At 49.9% G+C, this 21,856-nt stretch overlaps 2 protein-coding genes across 5 annotated transcripts in view; both read right to left on the bottom strand.

Moving 5' to 3' along the window:
• Positions 1 to 283: 283 nt before the first annotated feature.
• Positions 284 to 21,856, bottom strand: part of BDKRB2 (bradykinin receptor B2) — a 40,960-nt gene continuing 19,387 nt past the window's right edge. The window contains exons 2-4 of one of the 4 annotated variants that reach the window (XR_004666301.3): positions 7,129 to 7,241; positions 1,915 to 3,907; positions 284 to 569 (exon numbers count right to left, since the gene is read on the bottom strand). Coding sequence is in view for 2 of the 4 variants with exons in the window: in XM_008958283.6 (XP_008956531.1) it covers positions 2,806 to 3,907; positions 7,129 to 7,202 (1,176 nt within the window). In the remaining 2 variants the exon portion in view is untranslated. Of the gene's footprint in view, positions 3,908 to 7,128; positions 7,242 to 21,856 lie in introns of all 4 variants that reach the window. The other 3 variants (XR_010109780.1, XM_008958283.6, XM_034938081.3) reach the window with 3 other exon arrangements.
• Positions 7,331 to 21,856, bottom strand: part of LOC117975890 (cyclin-dependent kinases regulatory subunit 1-like) — a 33,880-nt gene continuing 19,354 nt past the window's right edge. The window contains exon 2 of the mRNA XM_034938082.3: positions 7,331 to 21,186. Coding sequence (XP_034793973.1) covers positions 20,749 to 20,988 — 240 coding nt within the window. The 5' untranslated portion in view covers positions 20,989 to 21,186 and the 3' untranslated portion in view covers positions 7,331 to 20,748. The remainder of the gene's footprint in view (positions 21,187 to 21,856) is intronic.

Raw genomic sequence — 21,856 nt, 5'->3', positions numbered from 1 at the left:
TACATCTTCTTTCTTAAATTTCTACTGGTTGATTATATTTTAGAATGTACATCTTCATACAGATTAATAAGTATACATACTGGGTATGCATAATCAATTCTTTTTTTCCTATAGGAATATACAATCACAAAAGCTTGGAGACTACTGATCTACATGCCAGACGGCTGTTAACAGATTGAGCAGAAATGAATAGCACCCCTTCCCAAAGGCTTCTGAGTGTGCAAGGCGGTACCCCAGGGACCAAACTTGGGGGTTTCGGGAGTTGTAACAAATGCTAGAGCTATGCAAAAACCTCATCCATTTATTATGCTCTACAGAAAAGACACATGTTTACATGATTTTCTCGTTTGGATGTGAAATGCTTCCTGTTTACAACATAACAGCTCATTGAGTCTTTCACAGGGCAGATGTTCTTTATCAGGGCATCTACACCATGCATAGGGCCGCTCTTCTCCCACAGACTCAGTTGCTCCTCAGACCAGGTGTGGATCCCCACATGGCCGTTGCGGCAGATCTCTGCTCCTAAGAGAGTCTCAGACCATCACGTGCTCTGCTGCTGAATGACTGCCCTGTGTGACAAAACACAGCCTTTTTTTTTTTCATTCACCATGTGTGGCACAGTTTGACTTCATTCTAATACTAATACTAAATGGTTTTTACTTCTTCTTTCACCTGTTTTCTTTCTCCAGATACTTATTGAGGCAGAGGAGAGTGGGTGGTGGGAAAAAAGAGTGGGTTGGGGGTAAGGAGGGAATCTTTTTTTTGACGCTTTTGCTTTAAAATTCAGAGTTGGATTGGTCAGGATTTATGGGCTCTTTGCCATGTAAATTTTTCTCATTCTCCAGGTTCTAGCCCTCCAGGTTCATTCCCTCCAGGTTCTAGCTTGCCAGGTTCTAGCCTGCCGGGTTCTAGCTCTACAGGTTCTAGCCCTTCCAGGTTCTGGCTCTCCAGATTCTAGCCCTTCTAGGTTCTAGCCTGCCAGGTTGTAGCCCTCCAGGTTCTAGCCCTTCTAGGTTCTAGCCCTCCAGGTTCTAGCCCTCCAGGTTCTAGCTCTCCAGATTCCAGCCCTCCAGGTTCTAGCCCTTCTAGGTTCTAGCTCTCTGGGTTCTAGCCCTCCAGGTTCTAGCTCTCCAGATTCTAGCCCTCCAGGTTCTAGCCCTCCAGATTCTAGCCCTCCAGGTTCTAGCTCTCCAGATTCCAGCCCTCCAGGTTCTAGTCCTCCAGCTTCTAGCTCGGGTTTTAGCTTCTCTAGGTTCTAGCCCCTCCAGGTTCTAGCCCTTCTAGGTTCTAGCCTCTCCAGGTTCTAGCCCTCCAGGTTCTAGTTCTCCAGGTTCTAGCTCTCCAACCAGCTAATAAATATTCATTTATCAAGTGAATGAGTGCTGCCCTGGCACTGCCGATGGTGAACACCATTGCCATTCCTTTTCACACTCTTCTAGGGCTCATACTGGGCCACCTTCCAATAAACCATTGATTGACAGGAACAATCCCTTGGTTGCTGAGACAGGAACAGTCCCTGAGCAGGCCTGCACTCTCCCCCTTCCCAGGTACCGGCTGGTGGTGGGGGGTCTCAGCACTGTGATCCTCTGGGCAAGACTGATTAGAAATATCTTCCTCTGCCTCATCACAAATCAAACTTTGAAGACATGGCCTTCTCTCCAAATGCTCATGTGTGTGTGGCGGTGGGGGCCTCAGGGTGGTGGGAATGACAGGTGGAAGGGAGCCAATGAACACCTACTGTGTGCCAGACACTGGTGCTTCACACCGCCACCAGCTCCCAATACTGATTCTGCTCCACGGAGCTATTTCTAAACCTCAGTGTCTTTTCCTTATAGTAAACATATCCCAGTTACGTCTGCATAATAATGCCTCACATGTACATAGCACCCTTTGCTTTTCTAAGTACTTTTATACCTGTTACTGCCTTTAATCCTCACAACGACTTCATGTTACAGAAGAGGGAACTGAGGCAGGGACAGGTGGTTGTGCAATAGTTATTGGTTGAGCTGGAACCTTGGTCTCCCCCTTCTGGTGTCCATATCACCCACAGCACCCTGCTCGACCGTCTCGTCGAACAGCTTTCTGGTGGTGGCAGTGCCCAGTCGTTCCCACTTGAGTCTTTGAGTTCCTTCAAGATGGAGATGGCTCCTTCTCTTTCTTCCCTCTTGCCTACAGTGCTCAATACTGCATATACAGCAAGTGCTCAATATGTGCTTATTGGATTCTTCTTTGGCACAGACCTCCTTGTCCATCAGTGAGGGGAGCCATAAAATCCTGGTCTCCAGGTTGTTATCAGGGACCCCTCAGGGCTTAACCTTTATTAATGCAAGAAATTGTCCTTCAAAGTTCTAGCTGAATAGGTTAAAGAAACCCAGGGCAACAATTCACTTGTGCACTCAGCCATTGCACCAAAGCTGGATGGCGGTTCTCCTGGAGATCTAAGTTGTCTTGCTGGGGCAGGGACGGACAACACACGGGAGGGAAGCTCAGTCACTCCTCTCCCTGCCCCCAGGCCTCCTCCACTCCTGGGAAGGAGCAGGCTGGCTCAGGTGTGGCAGCAAATAAGAACAGTAATGCTGTTGTGTTTTTGGAGTCCTTGGCTGTGCATGAGTTCACCCCATCCTCACAGCCATGCTCCCTGCAAAATTGGGCAGGGCAGGAATTACTCTCCGGTGTTTTACTGGAGACCTCAACTCATTTCCCAAGGTTGTGCATAGATGTCTCCTTGGCATTCCTGGGCCCATGCTGAAAAGCAACTGTCCCTCAATCCTTACACAAATTCACAGCAGCCCTGCTGGCGTTTGCTCACTGTCTGCTCCCTGCCCAGTCCTGCAGTTTGTGAATCTGGCGTTCCACGGAGATGGAGGTCCGCAGTGTGCCCATGGAGTTCTCCATCTGAATGGGTTCTGACCTGCAGCCCCCTTTCTGGCACACTCCCTGGTACACCTCCCAAGACTTCTTTCGGAAGCGCTTGCCCACGATCACGTACACCAGTGGGTTGAGGCAGCTGTTGCTGTAGGCCATGAAGGAGGCGATCTGTGTGATTACATCGATGATGCGCTCGTCCTGGCAGCTGGAGAGGATGCCAAGGCGATGCAGCGTATCCAGGAAGGTGCTGATCTGGAAGGGCAGCCAGCAGATGATGAATAGCAGCAGCACAACCAGGACTAGCACCGTGGCCCTCCTCTCCGTCTGGATCTCCTTGAACTTCTGCATCTCGTTGTTCCGAAGCACCTGCATGATCTGCATCGTGCAGAAGGTGATGACACTCAGGGGCAGCAGGAAGCCCACGACATTCAGGAGCATGTTGGTGAACACTTCCCAGATGAGGGATGGGTAGCTGATGACACAAGCGGTGACGTTGTGGCCCTCATCGCTGTACTCCTTCATGGTCCGGAACACCAGCATGGGTGAGCTCAGGAGCAGCGTACACCCCCAGATCACCAAGCTGTAGAGCTTGGCCCAGCGCACGCCGCGCATCCGGCCCATGGACATGGTTTTCACCAGGGCCAGGTAGCGGTCGATGCTCACCAGCATCAGGAAACAGATGCTGCTGTACAGGTTCATGGAGATAATGGCATTCACCACGCGGCAGAGCGTCTCCCCAAAGAGCCAGTCGAAGTTGTTGGAGATGGTGATGGCCCAGAAGGGCAGCCCGCAGGCCAGGATCAGGTCTGCTGCGGCCAGGTTCCCCAGGTAGATCTCTGCCACCGTGCAGCTGCTCTTGTGCAGGCAGAAGACGCTGAGGACAAAGATGTTCTCTAGGGTGGCCAGCACGAACAGCACCCAGAGGAAGGGGGGCTGGATGGTGTTGAGCCAGCCCAGCCACTCCACTTGGGGGCATTTGCTCTGGGCAAATGTCCCGTTAAGAGTGGGCCCTTGCAAGGTGACATTGAGCATGTCGGTGCTGAAAGAAAGTGGAAAAGAGGCTGTTACCCCTCAGGGTCACAAGGGAAGGACAAAAACTGGTGCAGAAGGAGACAGGGGTTAAAGACAACCAGCCAGGACAAGGAGAAGCCGAGGTGGAGCTCAGGCTGTTTTCTGCAGCCTGCGCTCCAGTGCACCTGACTCCCCTGGGTCTTACAGAGCCCCCTCTGATCCTTGGATCTAAGCGGGGGCCTCATGTTCTTCATCTCGAGGCTCCACTGGGATATTTCCTTGGCCAGTATCCACCAACAGCACTAACAATCTCAAGTGTTGGACCCTTGACCTCCTTGAAGCTTCCGTGATGGGAGGATTTACATTCCTTCCTTATCAACCGGGGCCCTCCCAAGGGAGTTGGTCACCTTTCAGCCTCTCAAAGCCGTGTGGTGGGTGAGTTAATTTATTAAAAGAGAAAAATGATATCATTCCAGACCTGGAGGTTCCAGTCTGGCTTGGAGACCATGGCCAGCCCATCTGCCTAGTTTCTGTCTTCCTGGACAGTCTGTGGCATCGTATTTCTGTACCTTCTATCAGCAAAGCACTGAAGATGATTGGAGGATACAGATGGCGAGGGAGGGTGGGGACTTTGCAGCCAGATAGTCCTACTGGGTTCATATCCTGGCTGCCTTACTTATAAGCCGTGTGACGCTGGGGAAGTTACTTAATGTCCTTGAACCACAATGACCTCACCTGTAAAATGAGAGTTAAAAAAACTACCTCTCAGGGTTGTGATAGGGATCAGAGACAATGTGCAAAATGCCCCAAGCACTGCACTAGGCTCAATAAACATTAGTAATTAACAATTCTTGCAAACCCACTAAAATAACCAGTGGTAAACTCCAACACCACCGTTTGTTGGTGACCTCATCTTTAACCCACTGGCTCCTCTTTCATTCTTAGGCAAGACTCACAGACCATAGGGCAGGCACCTTTCTAGACTTGTTGCTGTAATTCATCTCTACCTTCAGCAGAGGCAAGGGGCTTGGACAGCCATGAGTTCCACTCCTAGCTGTGTGGTCTTGGGCAAATTGCTTGACCTCTCTGAGCTTCTATTTTGCCTTCTTTGGAGTAGGGTATTGCTCTCATCCTGAATCGCTTTGCATTTCTTTTTTCATGGCTGTTGCAACATTCAAGTTGAAGAGTGGATGCGAAGACACACTGAAAAGTCCAAAGCACAACCCAGAGGGCAGGACTCATTGGGCATTTTCCCAGTGCCCTGTGCTGTGGGTGAGAGAAGGAAAAGGGGCTCTTTCTGGGAGGTCCACTGATAGTCAGGCTCATGGAGGAAGAGCTGAACTACAAGTCACGGGAGAGATACTGATCATCACCTCTGGGATTTCCCAGGAAAAGTCCGTTTGCTTCTAGGAGCAGCTGGCTGGCATCCTGGAGCCAGACTGGGGGACCCACAAATCAATGCTTTTATCCTTTAAATGTTTTTTGAGCGTCTGCTCTGTGCTGAGCTCTGCCCTGAGTGCAAGAACACAAAGAAGACACCACCCGGCCCCTGCCCTGCCTGACTCCTGACAACTGTGGCCCAGAGGGTGGAGGGTGCCCTGGAGGGAGCAGGGGGGTTGTGGGACACAGACTTGGAGAGGGGGCTGGTGGGTAAGGGGTTGGAGGTGACTCTAGAGCTGGGTCTTGAAGGATAAGAAACATTTTGACGGGACAAGAAGGAGGACAAGTGGACCAGGCAGGGGGAACAGCCTGAGCAGAGGCACAGAACTGGGGAAGCTGTTGGTATGTTCTGGAAAGTGACACTAGATGTTGGACAGGAGAGGTGGGAAGTAGCAAGAGGTTGAGTGAGGGAGTAAGCGTGGTCTTCACTGGGTGCTAAGGAAGTGAGGCTTTGCCCCTGAGTCTTAAGGAACTACAGTGATGGTATAAGAAGTATGCTCTAAAAAGATCCCTGTGGTGCGTGGTGGCTTTCATATGCCCCCCGAATTACTTGATATTCTTCCTTTCAAAAGGAGGAATCTGCTTCCTCTTCTCCTGGACGTGGGCTGGACTTCTTACTAATGGTGGCAGGGATGGTGTGTGATTTCTGAGGCTAGGTCATAACATGCTTTGCAGCATCTTTCTTGGCCTCTTGCATTGCTTACTTGGAAGGATGTGAGCCGCCATGTGAGGATACTCAAGCAGCCACATGGGGGGAACCAACTTGCCACCTTGAAAGTGGATCCTCTGGCCCCAGTTACGCTTTTGGTGGCTCCTGGTTTCCTAGCCTTTGAATCTTCCAACCAAGGCCCCAGACATCTTGGAACAGAGATAAGCTGTCTCTACTGGGCTCTGAATTCTTGACCCATGAAAACTTGCAGCCTCCTTTCCAGAGTCCTCTGAAGGTAAGATTTCCCCTGGGTAGTCCCCTTGGTCCAACCCTCAACCCCATTTCTGTAGCTACAGAAAACCCATTTCCTGCATACCCCTGGCTTGGAGAATCTATCATCTTTCATGAGCTAACTCACTAGAGACCAAAGTATAGCACCAGATGCTGCTTATTAATTTCTCAGCAAGACAGTAGCCAAGGGGATGGATCCTGGCCCATCCCTGGCTCTGAGAAGCCATCGGATCATCAGAAAGATGCCTGGTGAGTGCGGAATTGGAAACTATAGGTCCAGTGCACTGTGGCCCCAGCTGAGATGGCCATCTGCTCATCTTCATCATAGGCAGCACCTGCAGCAGGGTGGAGAGGTTGGAGTGGACCCCTCAGCCTTGTTTCTTGCAAATGCTGTCCCCAAGAACAGATCTCCCCATCCTCTGCTTCTACTCTGGCTCAGGTCCTCCTCCCCCTCCCCTTAAATTCTCTCTTTAGGGTGTTCTGATCTCCCACCAAATGTCAGCCATGTGTTGGAAATATTTTGTCTCCAAGGCAATCTGGCACATTGCTGTCTGATCCACTGGCTATTTACTTTAATGTTTAACTCTCTTCCCTTCACTTCCAAGTTCATCTGGGATAGATCACATATGACAGCCAGGAATGTGCCCTGCTCCTCCCTGAGCCCCTCTTCCTCTAGTTCCACAGAACATTCCCTCTGCTCCCAACAGGCCTACAGGGACTTGGACACCTGAGAGGTTTTGTCTTTGGGCTTAACATCACTGGTTCCTTCAACTGTTGTCCGGGACATGAGAGTTGAGCTTTCCAGGGAGTTCTCCAGGGTGTCTGCCCACCTCCCCTAACTAGTGAACTGAGGAATCCCTTTGACTCACCTGAAAGAGGCCGTGGTGGGCACAGAGTCCTCACGAACAGAGAGAAACATTGGTATCTTCCAGGGAGAGAACATTTGGACTCAGAGTGGGATGTGAGTGAGGCCACACCTGGGCTGAACAGAGAAGAAAAGATGGTTAGATGGCACAGGGGCTGGGGACTGCAAAATACACGCATTCTCCAGCAGGGAGGAGAAATGGAGACTGCTGAGTCCCTGACTCAATGGACGTTTGTGAAGTGCTCCCACACAGCGGTGCTAGGGATACAATGGCTAGGAGCTGACAGTCTACTGGAGAAGCCAGACATTGCTCAGTCACTTAATAACTGCAAACTGACCTAAGTACAGTGAAAAATCAAGCAAAAGGTCCTGTGAGAGCATAGAACATGGGGTCCCAAACGCGCCTGTGAGGGCGAGTGGATTATTGATGAGAACACTGAGGGTGAGCAGAACTAAACAGGGTGGAGGGATGATGGTGCAGGAGGATATCTCAGTCAGGAAGGCGCTTGGTGTGAATATGGATTAGGCCCTGGCTGCTGCTCAGGAAGTCAGGATTGCAGTGGGGGTAGAGTGGAAGCAAGGACCAGTTAGCCCATTAGCTTCGACCTGGGATGATGGAGACTGAGAGACTGGATTCCAGAGGAGTTTAGAGGGTAAACCTGACATGCCTAGTGCTTGATTGGACATGGATGGTGTGAGGACAGGGGCGAGGCAGGTGTCATGGCTTCCATCTCCTGCAAAGGCAGAGATGGGGGGCTGATTTAGAGGAGAAAGGTCATGTGTTTAGACTGGAACTATTAAAGGCTGGAACTGTTAAAGGGGAGGTTCTTTGGAGAATTCCAGGCAGGTGGGGATGGGGATGGCTATTGGGTCCAGCAGGGTCTGGAGCTCAGAGGAGAGGTCTGGACTGGAGCACTGTGATGGAGACAGGGTCTTGAGGGACTTTGAACCTAATAAGGGAGACAGACACATCTGAGTATTTCCAGTCCCTTGGGCTGGTTACCAATACAAGGTGCTGTCAAGTTCTCAGCCCAGGGCCTCCTCTGTGCCCCTAGTTGAAAGGGCCTTTTTGCCCAAGGGGCTTCCATTGACGACCCTTGTCTCTACCCCTCTTCAAGTTTCACATCACTCCCATCCAGGGAGGGAGGCATGGGCTCTGTGCTTGCCTCACAGAGGAGGAAACAAGGCGCAGATGGGTGGGGGTGACTTGTCTCAGTCCCATGGCTAGAGGTGGGGCTTAATCCCCCCTCTTTCCATTCCAGACTTCACACTCTCTCCAGGATACCAAGTGACCCCTGTCTAGGAAGAGTGTGGAAAGCTGTGGTCTATGCATGTGCAAGTGTGTGAGTGCAGGTGTGTGTGTGTGTGCATGTGTGGGTATGTGGGTGTGTGTGTGTGCATGAATGTAGCCACGGATCTGCCACATCCCAGCTTTCAGCCACGCTGCAACACCCGGCACCTGGGTTTCCAGAAGCCCAGCTCCCCTAATTCAGTTGGGAGGTGGAGATCAGACAACGGTCAGTTCAGGGAATTCAAACACATTAAAACAAAAAGCTGAGTTGGTAAACAGGAAATGAAGTGGGAGGTAATTAACACCCGGAAAAGGTTTGCAGGAACCCCTAAGCACAGCTGGGATCAGGGTTTGGAACTTGCAAAGGATGCAACGAGCAGCACAGTCCTTCTGATCCTTCAAGGCAGGGAGTTTTCAGAGGGAAAGGAAGACCTAGGAGCTTTCCTCTCTGAGAGGCCCTCCTGGGCTCATAGAAAGAAAATTCAACAGTGGTGAGAGATCATGTGTTTGAAGAGTAATTTTTTTTTTTTTTTTTTTTTTTTTGAGACAGAGTCTCGCTCTGTCGCCCAGGCTGGAGTACAATGGCGTAATCTTGGCTCACTGCAACCTCTGCCTCCCGGGTTCAAGCGATTCTCCTGTCTCAGCCTCCTGAGTAGCTGGGATCACAGGTGCCTGCCACCATGCCTGGCTAATTTTTGTATTTTTGGTAGAGATGAGGTTTTGCCATGTTGGCCAGGTTGGTCTCGAACTCCTGACCTCAAACAATCCACCCGCCTCGGCCTCCCAAAGTGTTGGGATTACAGATGTGAGCCACTGCACCTGGCTTAAAGCATTCATTTTAAAAAGCATTTAACAAATTATTGACGGTCTATCATGTGCTGGTGATTCAGAGGGGAAGAATGAAGACCAGCCTCCCCTGTCCTCTTGGGGCTCACTCGGGCTGAACTGTCCAGCTGAGAAACCTCAGCCTGCATGTACAGCTTCCATTTCTACACGACAGTGACCGCCGCACAGATAATTCAGGTCCTCACAGCTCAGTCATGGGGAACGTGTCCAGCGTTTCCTTGCTGACCTCCATTATGGGTCTGTTGTGCATCTACCTGGCTGGGTGTCCCCAGATCTGGCCACATCAGCCCAGCTGGATCCTAATTGCTTGCTAGTGGCTGTAAACATTGCTCTCATTTTCAAAACAAAGTTGAGGGCTTTCCCTCTCAACTTTCTCCCGAAGTCCAGAGGGCAGGCGGGTTAAGGAACTGGGAGAATTTGGGAGTCTGAAGTCTACTGAGTTGTTTTCTCCATCTGCTCTAGAGGCGTGCCCTGGGTGAGGATCCCTGTCAGGGAGCTGCTGTGTCCTGCTCCAGGTCACCTCCTGGCTTCTCCTCTGTGGCCCCTGCTCGGGAGCCCTGACGGGTACCATGGGGCTCTTTGCCTTCTGGCTTCTCTTTGGGTTTGGACAGTGGGAGCCCCAGCAGGAGCCTGAGGGAGGGTGAGAGGGAGGATGGGGTGTTGTTGGCTCCTCTCTTGGGGGCCTTTATGCTGGCCAGGCCTGGAGCAGAGTTCACTGCTTTTATCAGGGGCCTGATCGCGAGGGGGGAAGGAGGTAGGGAGGGTGCTGAGGCTTTGCCGCACCAGGCCTGAGGCACCCAGGGTGCTGCCTGCTCTTCGCAGAACCCCAATATGCTGCCTACAGCACTGTAAAGAAACGCTTCATTAACATCCTCTTCCTATTACCCAATTGGAATGTGCCCTCTTTTTTTTTACTGAGACCCTGATGAACGCATCCTGGGAATATAAAGTCAGGCGGGGAGGGGGTGCTCCAGGTGGGCCGTTGTCTGTGGGATCTCCATCTCTCTGGACCACAGTTTCCTTGTCTACAGAGCTAGGAGGGTGGACTCATGCCCCTCACAGACGCTGATCCTCAGAGCTGGGGACAGGCGATGACTCTGCTCCTGGGTTTTTCCCCTGATTTTTTAAACAGATGCCTTAGAGGGAACATCCAACATTCTGATTCACTCATTCTCTCTCTCCCTCAGAATTCTATCCAAGAAGACTTACTGTAAAAACACTTCTTCATTTACTCACACAGACACCGTGGGCCTGGCGCTGTTAGGAATCAATTCCACTTGAGCCTTGGAGACGGCCTGTTTTGGTTTCCCAGGAATCCACACCTTAGGGCCTTTGAAGCAGTGGCCTCCACGAAATACATAGTGTCACTGTCTCAAGGGCCAAGTGTGCCTCATGTGGGGCCCGCGACCTTGTAGCCAATGATGGGGTTCAGGGCATGCTACCCCAAAATGTGGCAGCTTCACAAGTTGAATATTTTAAGTGGAAAGAATCCAAGAAACAGCAGGCGCAGAAGGACTATGTGATTGTTCCCTGAAGCAGGACACCAGACTCCACAGCCAGAGGAAAGGGGCACCGTCCACTCCGAGCACTGGGGACACTGAGAGGAGCCCCGACAGGCCTTGCTGTTTCCCCAGTTCTCTGTACTTCGCTCGTGCCCCCTGGTCCCACCACAGCCCCACGATTCTCCACTCTTCATCACATCTAATGGAAACACTCAGGCCGGGCACAGTGGTTCATGCCTGTGACCCCAGCACTTTGGGAGGCTGAGGCAGGCGGATCGCTTGAGCCCAGGAGTGGGAGACCAGCCTGGCCAACACAGCCGAGACTGTGTCTACAAAGAGTACAAAAAAATTAGGTGGGAGTGGTGGCACACACCTGTAGTCCTGGTCCTAACTACCTGGGAGGCTGAGGTGGGAGGATCAGCTGAGCCCAGGGAGATCGAGGCTGCAGTGAGCCGTATCGCACCACTGCACTCCAGCCTGGGCGATAGAGTGAGACTCTGTCTCAAAAAAATAAAAAGGCACTCAGGCTTAATCACTTCATTTCCTTATGAAGGTTCCCATGTCACATTAAACTTACATTAAATTAATTTGTTCACTTTTCTCTTGTTCATCTGTTTTTTGTTTCAGGGCCCCCAACCAAGAACTCGGAAGTGGAGAAGGAAAAGATATTTTTCCTTCGGATGTCAACTTGTGTCCCGTATTTTCTGACTGCATGTTAGAGCTGGGAAGCATTTCCCAGCAAGGGAAGTAGTTTGGCTGGTAAATAACCTTGAATTGAATAATCTAGTCATTCCTCCTGATTAGGCCAACAAGAACGTCTCAGCGTGGTGTCCGTGCGTCTTCAACGCCTTTCTATGTGCGTAATCTCCTTTTTCAACAGACTGAGCAGGTTCAGAGCCTTGGCTGGTCCCCGAATCTACCCAGGCTTTAATAGCATTGTTTACATTCTATTGCTTTTATTTTGTACAGTTATCATCTTTTTTATGATAAATGATACTCATTTTCCATTTAAATTGGTGACATGAAGTTGCAGTTCAAAAGTAAGTCACTACTAAAGAAATGGTTGTACAGGTGACATGGATATGGCAAAAACTGTGAACGTGAATGTAAATGGCTAAGTGTGGGAAACCCAGCCGGAAAGCCTCTAGCTGGAAACGTGCATTACGGACGGGAAGCCAGCCTGGCGGTTAGGCCGATGGGCTCTGGAAGCTGACTGTGAATTGAGTCCTCCTCTCTAGAGCTCGTTATTTAACCTCATTGCACCTCAGTTTTTTCAACTATACAGTGGGGATTGGTATTTTAAACAGCCCCATCTCCTAGGGTGCTGTGTGGAGTAGACGAGTCTGTGTGTGTCAGATGCATGGAGCACGTGGTCAATGTGTTCGAGAACATAAGCTGTTCTTCCTGCACCAGCCCAGGAGGCCCGTCTGCTTTAGCTACACCAGGGGCTGTGGGGTGTCAGGGATTCCCTTCCACCTGGCCAGATCTCCTGCTCACAGGCCAGCTGAGGTTGCCAGTCATTCATTACACAGCTGGATGGAGAGATGGGGGATTTTGCTGGGACGCCACCAGTCTGTCCATCCAGGAGAGCTCTTGAGACAGCTGGGCTCCATCCTTAGTCAGAGGGCGGCTGTTCTCCCTCTCCCTCTGCATCTCCTATCTCCTCTCAGTGGCAGCTGAGCACATGGTGTGCGTGCATGCGTGCATAAAGTGCATGTGCATCTGTCCCACCATATTCGCTGTACTTGGAGAGGAGGACCCTGCCTTGCTCATCTTCCCACCCTGCATCACTCCTGCAGCTGAGTTTTGCACATCCCAAACTCTTGAACAATATTCGCTCTGTAAATAAGTGAAATCCTTCAGACCACCCAGCAAGTCGATGTCAAGGCCAGAGCTAGAAAGAACCAAGATCTCCTGAATCCTTTCCCTGACACCTCCCCAGAATAAATGTTTTCCTCTAAAAGCTGATTGACGTGGTTACTGAGTCTGGATGCTGTTTTTAGGGCAGTCACGAAGGTAAGCCTCAGGCCACAGCAGGCAGGGGGTGGCGGAAGGGGGTGATGGCGCCTCATAAACCATATGAGCCTCAACAGCCGGAGCTGCGTGGCCCTCAGCAGGGTTTCCAAGAGTCCCTTTTCTTTTCTTCCCTGAAAAGAAGGCCAAAGCTGTCTGTAGGGGGAGGACGGGGTTCTGGGAAGTGACCTCTATTCTCAGAACTCCCAAAGAGAATTGAGTCAGAAGATTTGATTCAATCCCAGACATATACATGTGAGTCCTTCCAGCATTTGGACACTTTATGGGCCTGGAATGTTCTGGAAACACTTTCAGTGGGGACAGGAGGGAGCCTGGAGAAGCAGAGCCCCTCATCCATCCTGCTTTCTGCAAGGGAGGAGGAGGCCTGCCGGCCTGGCTTTGCTCGCCCTTGGATACCCCGGAACTTACTTTATTCTTGGCTTTTTTTCCTGTTCACTGTGGTTAGATTATTCTGCTCAGTGTGTTTCGTTTCTTTCCCCAAACTGGGTTTTTCAGTTTTAATAAATAAGCAATTTCATTTGACATCCTAATGCCACTCATTCCCCTTAAAAAAAAAAATAACATCTCTCTCTTTAAAAAAAAAAAAAATAAATAACTAGGCTGGGTGCTGTGGCTCATGCCTGTAATCCCAGCACTTTGGGAGGCCAAGGCAGGTGGATCACCTGAGGTCAGAAGTTCAAGACAAGCCTGGCCAACATGGTGAAACCTCACTTCTACAAAAATACAAAAATTAGCTGGGCATGATGGTGGGTGCCTATAATCCCAGCTACTTGGGGGGCTGAGGCAGGAGAATCGCTTGAACCGGGAGGCAGAGGTTGCAGTGAGCCGAGATTGCACCGTTGCACTCCAGCCTGGGCGACAGAGCGAGACTCCGTCTCAAAAAAATAAAAATAAAAGAATAACTACATGAAAGAGCATTTAAAACTAATGGGAAAATCTCCCAGAGTTCCATCCCTGGGCACAGCTGTTTATGTATGCCACATCCAACTGTGTTCTGTCACCGTGGTTTTACATGAAACCTCCTGTCATGGGAATGTATCCGTGTTGCTCCATCATGGCTGTAGTAACAACGCCTTCAAAAAAGGCATTGCATTTGTTTATTTTTGTTTACTAAACCATTCCTTTATTCCAATCCTTTTTAATTTTTTTTTTTTTTTTTTTTTTGAGACGGAGTCTCGCTCTGTAGCCCAGGCTGGAGTGCAGTGGCATGATCTCGGCTCACTGCAAGATCTGCCTCCCGGGTTCACACCTTCTCTTGCCTCAGCCTCCCGAGTAGTTGGTACTACAGGCGCCCGCCACCACGCCTGGCTGATTTTTTTTTTTTTTTTGTATTTTTAGTAGAGACAGGGTTTCACCGTGTTAGCCAGGATGGTCTTGATCTCCTGACCTCATGATCCGCCCGCCTCGGCCTCCCAAAGTGCTGGGATTACAGGCGTGAGCCACCAATCCTTTTTAATTTAATTTAATTTTCAATTTAATTTAATTTAAATAGTGCCACAGCCACGTTGCTGTACTCCCTGATCTCCAAAGACCTCTTCTACAATCCGCCCTAGGAGCCTTTGCTGGGTCTGCCCCCTGCCCGGGTGCCCTGCCTGATTCTGCTCTGTCACTAACCCTCCGTGGCCGCCTCTAGGTGCTCTGCTGCGGTGAGTCTGTGGGTCCACCTGGCTGGATGACAGGCCCCAGTTATTCCATTTCAAGCTAATCTTGGTGTTGGGGTGAAGCAGTTTGTCTGTGTGGTGACAGCCCACAGCCAGCTGGCTTTCACTAAGGAAGCTTGTCCTCAACTCCCGGCATGGGCCTGAGTCAATCAGCTGAAAGGACTTAGAGCAGATCTGAGGTTTCCTGGAAGAAGAAGAAATTCGGCTTGCGGGCAGGAGCTTCGGTCCAAGGCTGAGTGTTCTGGCATTCCCAAGTGACTTCTGACTTGCCTAGTCATCCCTACAATCACATAAGCCAATTCCTTGCAATACATCTCTTAATCTGTGTCTCCTATTGGTTCTGTTTCTCTGACTGATATCCCCCTGCAAGCAGGAGGTTCTCTTCCACCTCTACCCGCCTCCTGCTTCTATAACATTTATTATAGGGTATAGCTATAAGAGTTGCTTGTGTTATTTCATTTCTCTGTCAAGTGCCTGACACATAGTAGGTGTTTAATAAATGGTTGTTGACTGACTGATAGAGGGCAGGGTGTGATCCTTATTTCTCCTCTTCTCCCCAGCAGACATAATTGCTGGGTGGAGGCAAAAGGAATTGGAGCTCACAGTGTGCCCCGCCTGTTCCAGCCTCAACACTGCACTGAGTGGCTGATGCGTTGCTATTCCCATGTTCCAGATGGGAAAGCAGAGTCAGCGAGGCAACCTGAGACAGTTCAGGTCACCCTGCTCATCAGAGGCAGGGCCAGGATTCAAGCCTGGGTCTGCCTGAGGCCAAGTGTCAAGTCCTTTCTCTGGCTCTGGATTGGCTCCCACCCAGTGAGGTTCTTGGTGCAGGTGATATGGACAGGAGGCAGGGAAATACTGGGTAGAGGAGGACAGTTCTCTGGCAAAAGCCCCACCCACAAGCCTGGGCCCACGGCCCTAAATGAGAACTTCACATTCCTGTTTTCCCACCTGAGTGTTGCTTTTGCCAAAACCACCCTGGCCCACCATGCCCCCCATCCTATACCCATAAAAACCCCAAACTCCACTGGCAGAGGAGCAGAGCAGCATGGCAGAGAAGGAGAGAAGAGAAGAAGTGTCTGAATGTGGAAGAGGCAGCTGGACAGTTGGAGAAGAGTTCAGCCATCTGGAAGAGTACCTTCCCACTCCATCCCCTTTCCAGCTCCCCACCCCACTAAGAGCCACCTCCATCACTCAATAAAACCTCTGCATTCACCATCCTTCAAGTCCGTGTGACCTGATTCTTCCTGGATGCCAGACAAGGACCCAGGTACCAAGAGGGCGGGGTGTAAAAGGCTGTCACCCTCACTCTCCACTGAGTTGGTTAACACTTAGCCATCAGTGGATGGCAACTGCTAAAAGAGCATTAATTGTAACACATCCCTAGACGGTACTGTAGGGCCAGAGCCCAAAAGCGCTTGCCCCGGCCCCAGCACCCACTTGCTTGCATGCTTCCCCTCACACAAGGGATTTGAGCAAGTGAGCCACACCCCTGTCACCGCAAGTCCCAAGAAGGGGTCCAGGGAACTCTCCCTTCTCCCAGGACAGGCTCCAAGGAATAGTGAGGGATTGAGCAGGTTCACAGGACTGGCTGTCTTGGAGGGGATGCTGTGGCTTATAGCCCTCCAGGGAACAAGCCCTGTGCAGGGGGCAGCTTGGACCTGGGCTCAGCTGGCCACAGGAGTCGGGGGCTGCTGGAAAGTCAGCAGCATAGGTCAGCAAAATTGGCAGCCGCCCCGTGTCTCTTCTCTCCCCCAGGGCTCTGATGGGTGTTCCGTCCCTGAGACAATTTGATGACGCAGAGTTTCCCATCTCCAGAAATCTGTCTCGCAATCTTGCCAGTCACCTTTGATTTGGGGCTTGAGCCGAGTTTGGCCAGCAGGCTACAGAGGAGTAGCCACAGTGTGCATGCATGTGTGTGCATTTGTGTGTGTGCGTGCATTGTGTGTGTGTGCACACGTGTGTGTGCACGTGTGTTTGTGTTGGTGTGTGTATATGTGCGTGTGTGTTTGTGTGTGCATGCATGTGTTTGTGTGTGCATGCATGTGTTTGTGCACACACGTGTGCGTTTGTGTGTGTGCACGTGTGTGTACACGTGGGCGTGCATACATGAATGTTGGAAGAGCATGGGTCAAGTGCCTGGAGATGTCCCCAGGGGGTTGGAACTACACAAGTCTTGTGGTTTCATGACTGAGGCCCACTCCCTATCAGAAGCCCAGCTCCCACTCTTTACCTTGGACAAGTGGCTTAACTCCTCAGGGCCTCAGTTTCTTCATGTGTCAAATGGGGATAATAACAGCACCTACTTTGTGGGGTTAATGTGAGCACAAAGTACATTAATGATTACAAAGCCCTTAAACAATACTTCACATGCTTCAAACACTCCAGAAATGCCAGTGTTTCCTTTCCCTTTGTGTGACATCCGGTTTCCATCACAATTTTACTGGAGGAAAGACTCCTGGTAGTTAAGAAGAAAATGCCCAACCTACCCCACTGTGTCTTTTGCAGAGGGGAAAACTGAGGCCTCGAGAGGTGAAACGATGTCTACAGCCACATGGCAAGGCAATGCCAGCCTGGAGCAAGAGCCCGGGCTTTGCCTGTCTCTTGCTGGAGTGGCTTTTAGGGGTTTGACCCAGGTTAGAGGGACTCAGGTTCTGGGGCCAGGGCTGTAGCCCTCTCGGACAATGCCCCAGGGGCTCTCTGACTTGAGCATAGGGTTATTAGACTGGACATATTCCTCCCTCCATCTTTCTTCCGCCATTGGAATTCTTGCCAAATTAACCTTACAGAATCCTGGAGTATTAGTGTGGGAAGGGCTCTTGGAAATTATTTCATGAGAATCCCTCATGCTACAGAGATGGGCATGGAGGCCCAGAGACAGAGGGTGGGCATTCTACCAGGACACACAGCCAGTTTGGCTGAACCTAGTTCCTAGGATCTTGGTATTCAGCCACTTTGTAATTTTTTTTTTTTTTTTTTTTTTTTGAGACCAAGTCTTACTTTTGTTGCCCAGGCTGGAGTGCAATGGCACGATCTTGGCTCACTGCAACCTCTGCCTCCCAGGTTCAAGCAATTCTCCTGCCTCAGCCTCCCAGGTAGCTGGGATTACAGGCATGTACCACTACGCCCAGCTAATTTTGTATTTTTAGTAGAGACGGGGGTTTCTCCATGTTGGTCAGGCTGGTCTCGAACTCCCGACCTCAGGTAATCCACCCGCCTCAGCCTCCCAAAGTGCTGGGATTACAGGCGTGAGTCACCGCGCCTAGCCTGCCACTTTGCTTTTTAAAATCGTCCTACAGTGCTCCATTGCAGGTGGAAGACACAGCAGTGTGCTAATATTGTCTGATTGTCAAAACCAAGACCTCATACCCCAGGCCGAGGCAGAGGGGTAGTGGGGGTGGAGAGTGGGGAGCTTACATCAAACCTTAAGAGCAATGGCCTTTGCGTGGTGGTCATGATGTCCTCATTCCACTTTCCTGCATGCCATTCATGTATACCAGGAAAAAATAGAAACCCTCACCAGAGAGCAAAACCAAAAACCACATAGAAAGGAAGGCTGCAGGTCTGGAAGAGGGTGTGTTTCCCAGAAAAGCAATTCCTAAGGAACAGCTCAGGCTGGGAAGTGAGCCGTAGCTGGGTGTGTCCAGGAAGGCTGTTTCTCCCGCAGCCTCTCCAGCCCCCTGGTGGTCTCTGGTGTCCTGGGGATGGCACAGGCCCTGCTAGGGTGGGAGCGGAGGGCGGTGGGCGGGGTCTCTGCCTAACCAGTTACTGGCCCTGCTCCTCCACCACGTGCAAGCCTGGGCTGTGACCTTCTTCTCACCCAGCTGGGTATACAAAACAAGGAGGAGGAGACACAGTCAACAGAGAACCCTAACTGATTGGTCACAGAGAAAAAGGAGTCCTGAACTGGTTTGGGCCCTGCCCAGCAAGCAGGCCAGAGGAGCCAGGGAGAGCACTGAGCTGGGACAGGTGGAGTTTTATCCCTATCTGCACAGGGTAGCATCTGGGGTCTAAGGGCTTCCCACAACATACCCTAGGTGCTGAAGGGACCTATACTATTGCCCTTTCAGCTCCTGGGAGTCGCTTTCCTGCCCCTTTCATCCCTTCCTTCCTTCATTTTACTCTGCTTAGTGTGACATGGCAGCACAGGCACAGACATGGTGGGCAGGGCAAAAAAAAAATTAGGATATCAAGTGACATCTTAGTGCCACCCTACAAGGGCCACCTCCAATCTCACCTCCTCTAAGAAGCCTTCCTGATTTCTCAGCCAGCCGAGATCCCTAGTCTGAGACTCTATAGCAAAGAGGTGGAAGGAGTATTGTCTAGGGGTCGTAGGCCCAGGACCAGGTGTGCCCTTGGGTAAATGCCTTGGCATCTCTGAGCTTTAATTTCCTCATTGGGAGAATGAGGGGATGTAATAGATGATTCTGGAGACCTTTGTACAACCATAATGTCCTTAAAGAGGGGGATGCAGTGAACTCCCCATCCTGAGAGGCATGCAAGCAGAGGCAATGGGATCAGCACACTGAGTCTGCAGAGGTTCAGCTCCTCACCCATTGGCATCCAACGGCTCTTCTGGAGATGGGAGGAACAAATCTGTCTTAGCAAGTTCCCCTTCACTGGGTGTGGCACAAAGGAGGCTGCTCCCTGCCTTGCTCCCTGTGGCTTCTGAAGATCCTGGGTCCTGGCCCTGACCTGTCAGTCCTGCTCACAGTCTCGCCCATCTCAAAGCCTCACCCTAGCCATGTGACCTTTGTCTTCTATCCAATTCCGCTCAGGAGGTGGAGCCCCTTGGAATTGAGGGAGTCAACCTTCAGAATTCCAGAGTTCCTGGTTCTGCCAATGTTACGCCTTTTCTAGAAAGGAGCAGGAGAAAAGCATGTTCCTTAGAGCTGATCTGCAGGGAAACGGGCCCAGAATCTCTCAGGACTGGAGAAGCAGAGAAGACAGGAAATGTTGAGCCCTGAGCCCGAGGCAAGAACATTCAGGTCATGCCTGAACTCAGAAGTCAGATGAACTCGGGACATGTCTTGGCTTTGCCTCCACTGACTGGATGACCTAGGGCAGGTGACTTAACCTCTTGGTAAATAAGGATAACCTCCCTGGAACAAGGCACTGGGAGCACCGTGACAATGTGCAAAGTGCCTGCAACATATCTTCATTTCATTTATATTGTTTCCACATTTTTAAGCACATTACAGAGAAACCCCTGCAATGTAGGACTAATATTATCATCCCCATTTTGCAGATGAGCAAACAGAGGCACAGCTAGCAAGACTAGAGTTGAGATTTGAACATAAGCAGTCTGGGCCAGAGCCTCAGGTGGAGATGATGGTTCTTTTTTTTTGCTTTTTAACTTTTTATTATGGAAAATTTGGAATATACCCACAAGTAGATAGACTAGCATAATGAAACTCCACATACTTCACCCAGCTTCAGTAATTACCAACTCGCAGCCAATCTTTTTCTCTGTGCCCAAACCTACCCTACCCCTCCTGTAATATTTGCAGTAAATCCTGCATGTCTGTCATTTCATCTGTAAATATTTCACTATTCTTCTCTAAAAGCTAAGGACTCTTATTTCAGAAAGCATAACTAGACAACCATTATCACATCTCGAAGAGACTGACAATAATTCCTTAATGGCATCAACTATCCAGGAAGTATTACAAGTTTCAATCATATGAATTTCACGCTACTTTCTTCACAGCTGGTTTTCTTGAATCAGAATGCAAATGACTTTACACATTGGGTTGTTTGATAGGTCTCTTAAGTTTCTTTTCACCTACAGCCTTCCCTGCTATTTCTTTTTTTTTTTTAGATTATAAAAACTTCCTCGTTAATCAAGGCTTTTAACATGAACAGATTTCTTGAATAAAATGGAAAGTTTCCAGTACGCTGAAACATAAATCCACAAGTCACCTTATATACAACACCAGGCAGGAAAAAACAAAAACAGCAGGTTTACATGATCCCTGTAACAGCCATGGTCTCAAACTCAGATGCTTCCTCCATCTGCCAAGTGTGTTCTGGATACAGAGCACATTGTGCCTTCTAGGGTCACACTCAGCTGAGGCCGTGGGTCCACAGAGCACTCATCTGGCTGGGCTACGGTGGTGGTGGCTCTACTCAAGAAGCAAAGCAGTTACCAGCACATTCAAACAGTGTATTGAACATCTTTTAAATATCAAAGTGAGAAACAAGAAGGCAACATAATAATGTTGTCAGAAAGATGTTAGGAAGTAAGGACAGCTGTGTAAAGCTTGAGTCTGAAAAGTAGCTCGCCAGCTTCATTTCTTTGGCTTCTTGGGTCGTGGGCGCCGGAACAGCAAGATGTGAGGTTCTGATTCATGGATCATATAATGGACCCATCCCTGACTCTGCTGAATGCCAAGATTCCTCCATTCAGATTCAGACATCAAATGGGTTTTAGGGACCAGCTTGGCTATGTCCTTGGGCAGCATGACATGTCGATACTCAAACTCGTCGTCGTCGTATCTGTCCGAATAGTGAATTTGTTTGTGTGACATGATCGCTCAGTTTGCTAGCCTTCAGCCCTGCGCCGCCAACCTCCAAGCAACTCCCAACAGCACACCCTGCCTTGCTATTTCTTACTGTCTTTTCTTCCAACTTCCAGTTGTTTGTTCTACAGAATTTTCCATAGCCTAGAGCGGTCGGTGATGCCCAGTAGAACTATAAAGTTAGCCACAGAAGTAACTTCAAATTTTCTAGTAGCCACATTAAAAAAAGTAAAAAGACACAGGTGAAATCAATTTTGGTTATATATGAGATATAATCAAATATATCCAAAACATTATTTTAATACGTAATCAATACAAAAAGTCGTTATTTTATATTATTATTTTTTCCTGCTAACTCTTCAAAATCTAGTGTGTATTTACACTTAGCATACCAGTTTGAAGCAGCCACCTTTCAAGTGCTTGGTGACTGCATGTGGCTGGTCACTGCCATATTGGAGAGTGTGCAGCTCTGGAGTTTGACCATTGATTGCATTCTTCTCACAACCTGTGATATCGTGATATATTAGGAAATACATATTTGGTCTTTGACACGGAGCTCCTAACTCCCTTGACATTTCTAGATGATAGGCGCATCTTTTGTGACTCTAATGAGGTGACTCTTGGTGGTGGCTGGATAGGCTCAGGATGGGGGCTGTCATCAGAATGACCAGGCCATGATATGAAGCTTGGAACTTTCACCCCACATCCTCCAGGAAGGGAAGAGGGGCTGGAGATTGAATTTATTATCCATCATGCCTATATGATGAAGCCTCCATCAGAATCCCTAAAAGACAGGATTGGGAGAGCTTCCGAGTTGGTGAACACAGGGAGGTGCTGAGGTGGTGGTGCCCCCAGAGACAGCACCGGAGCTCCAGGC

This window comes from Pan paniscus, chromosome 15, assembly GCF_029289425.2.
Source record: "Pan paniscus chromosome 15, NHGRI_mPanPan1-v2.0_pri, whole genome shotgun sequence".
In the NCBI taxonomy this organism is placed as follows: Eukaryota; Metazoa; Chordata; class Mammalia; order Primates; family Hominidae; genus Pan; species Pan paniscus.
This window is presented reverse-complemented; position numbering and strand designations above follow the sequence as displayed.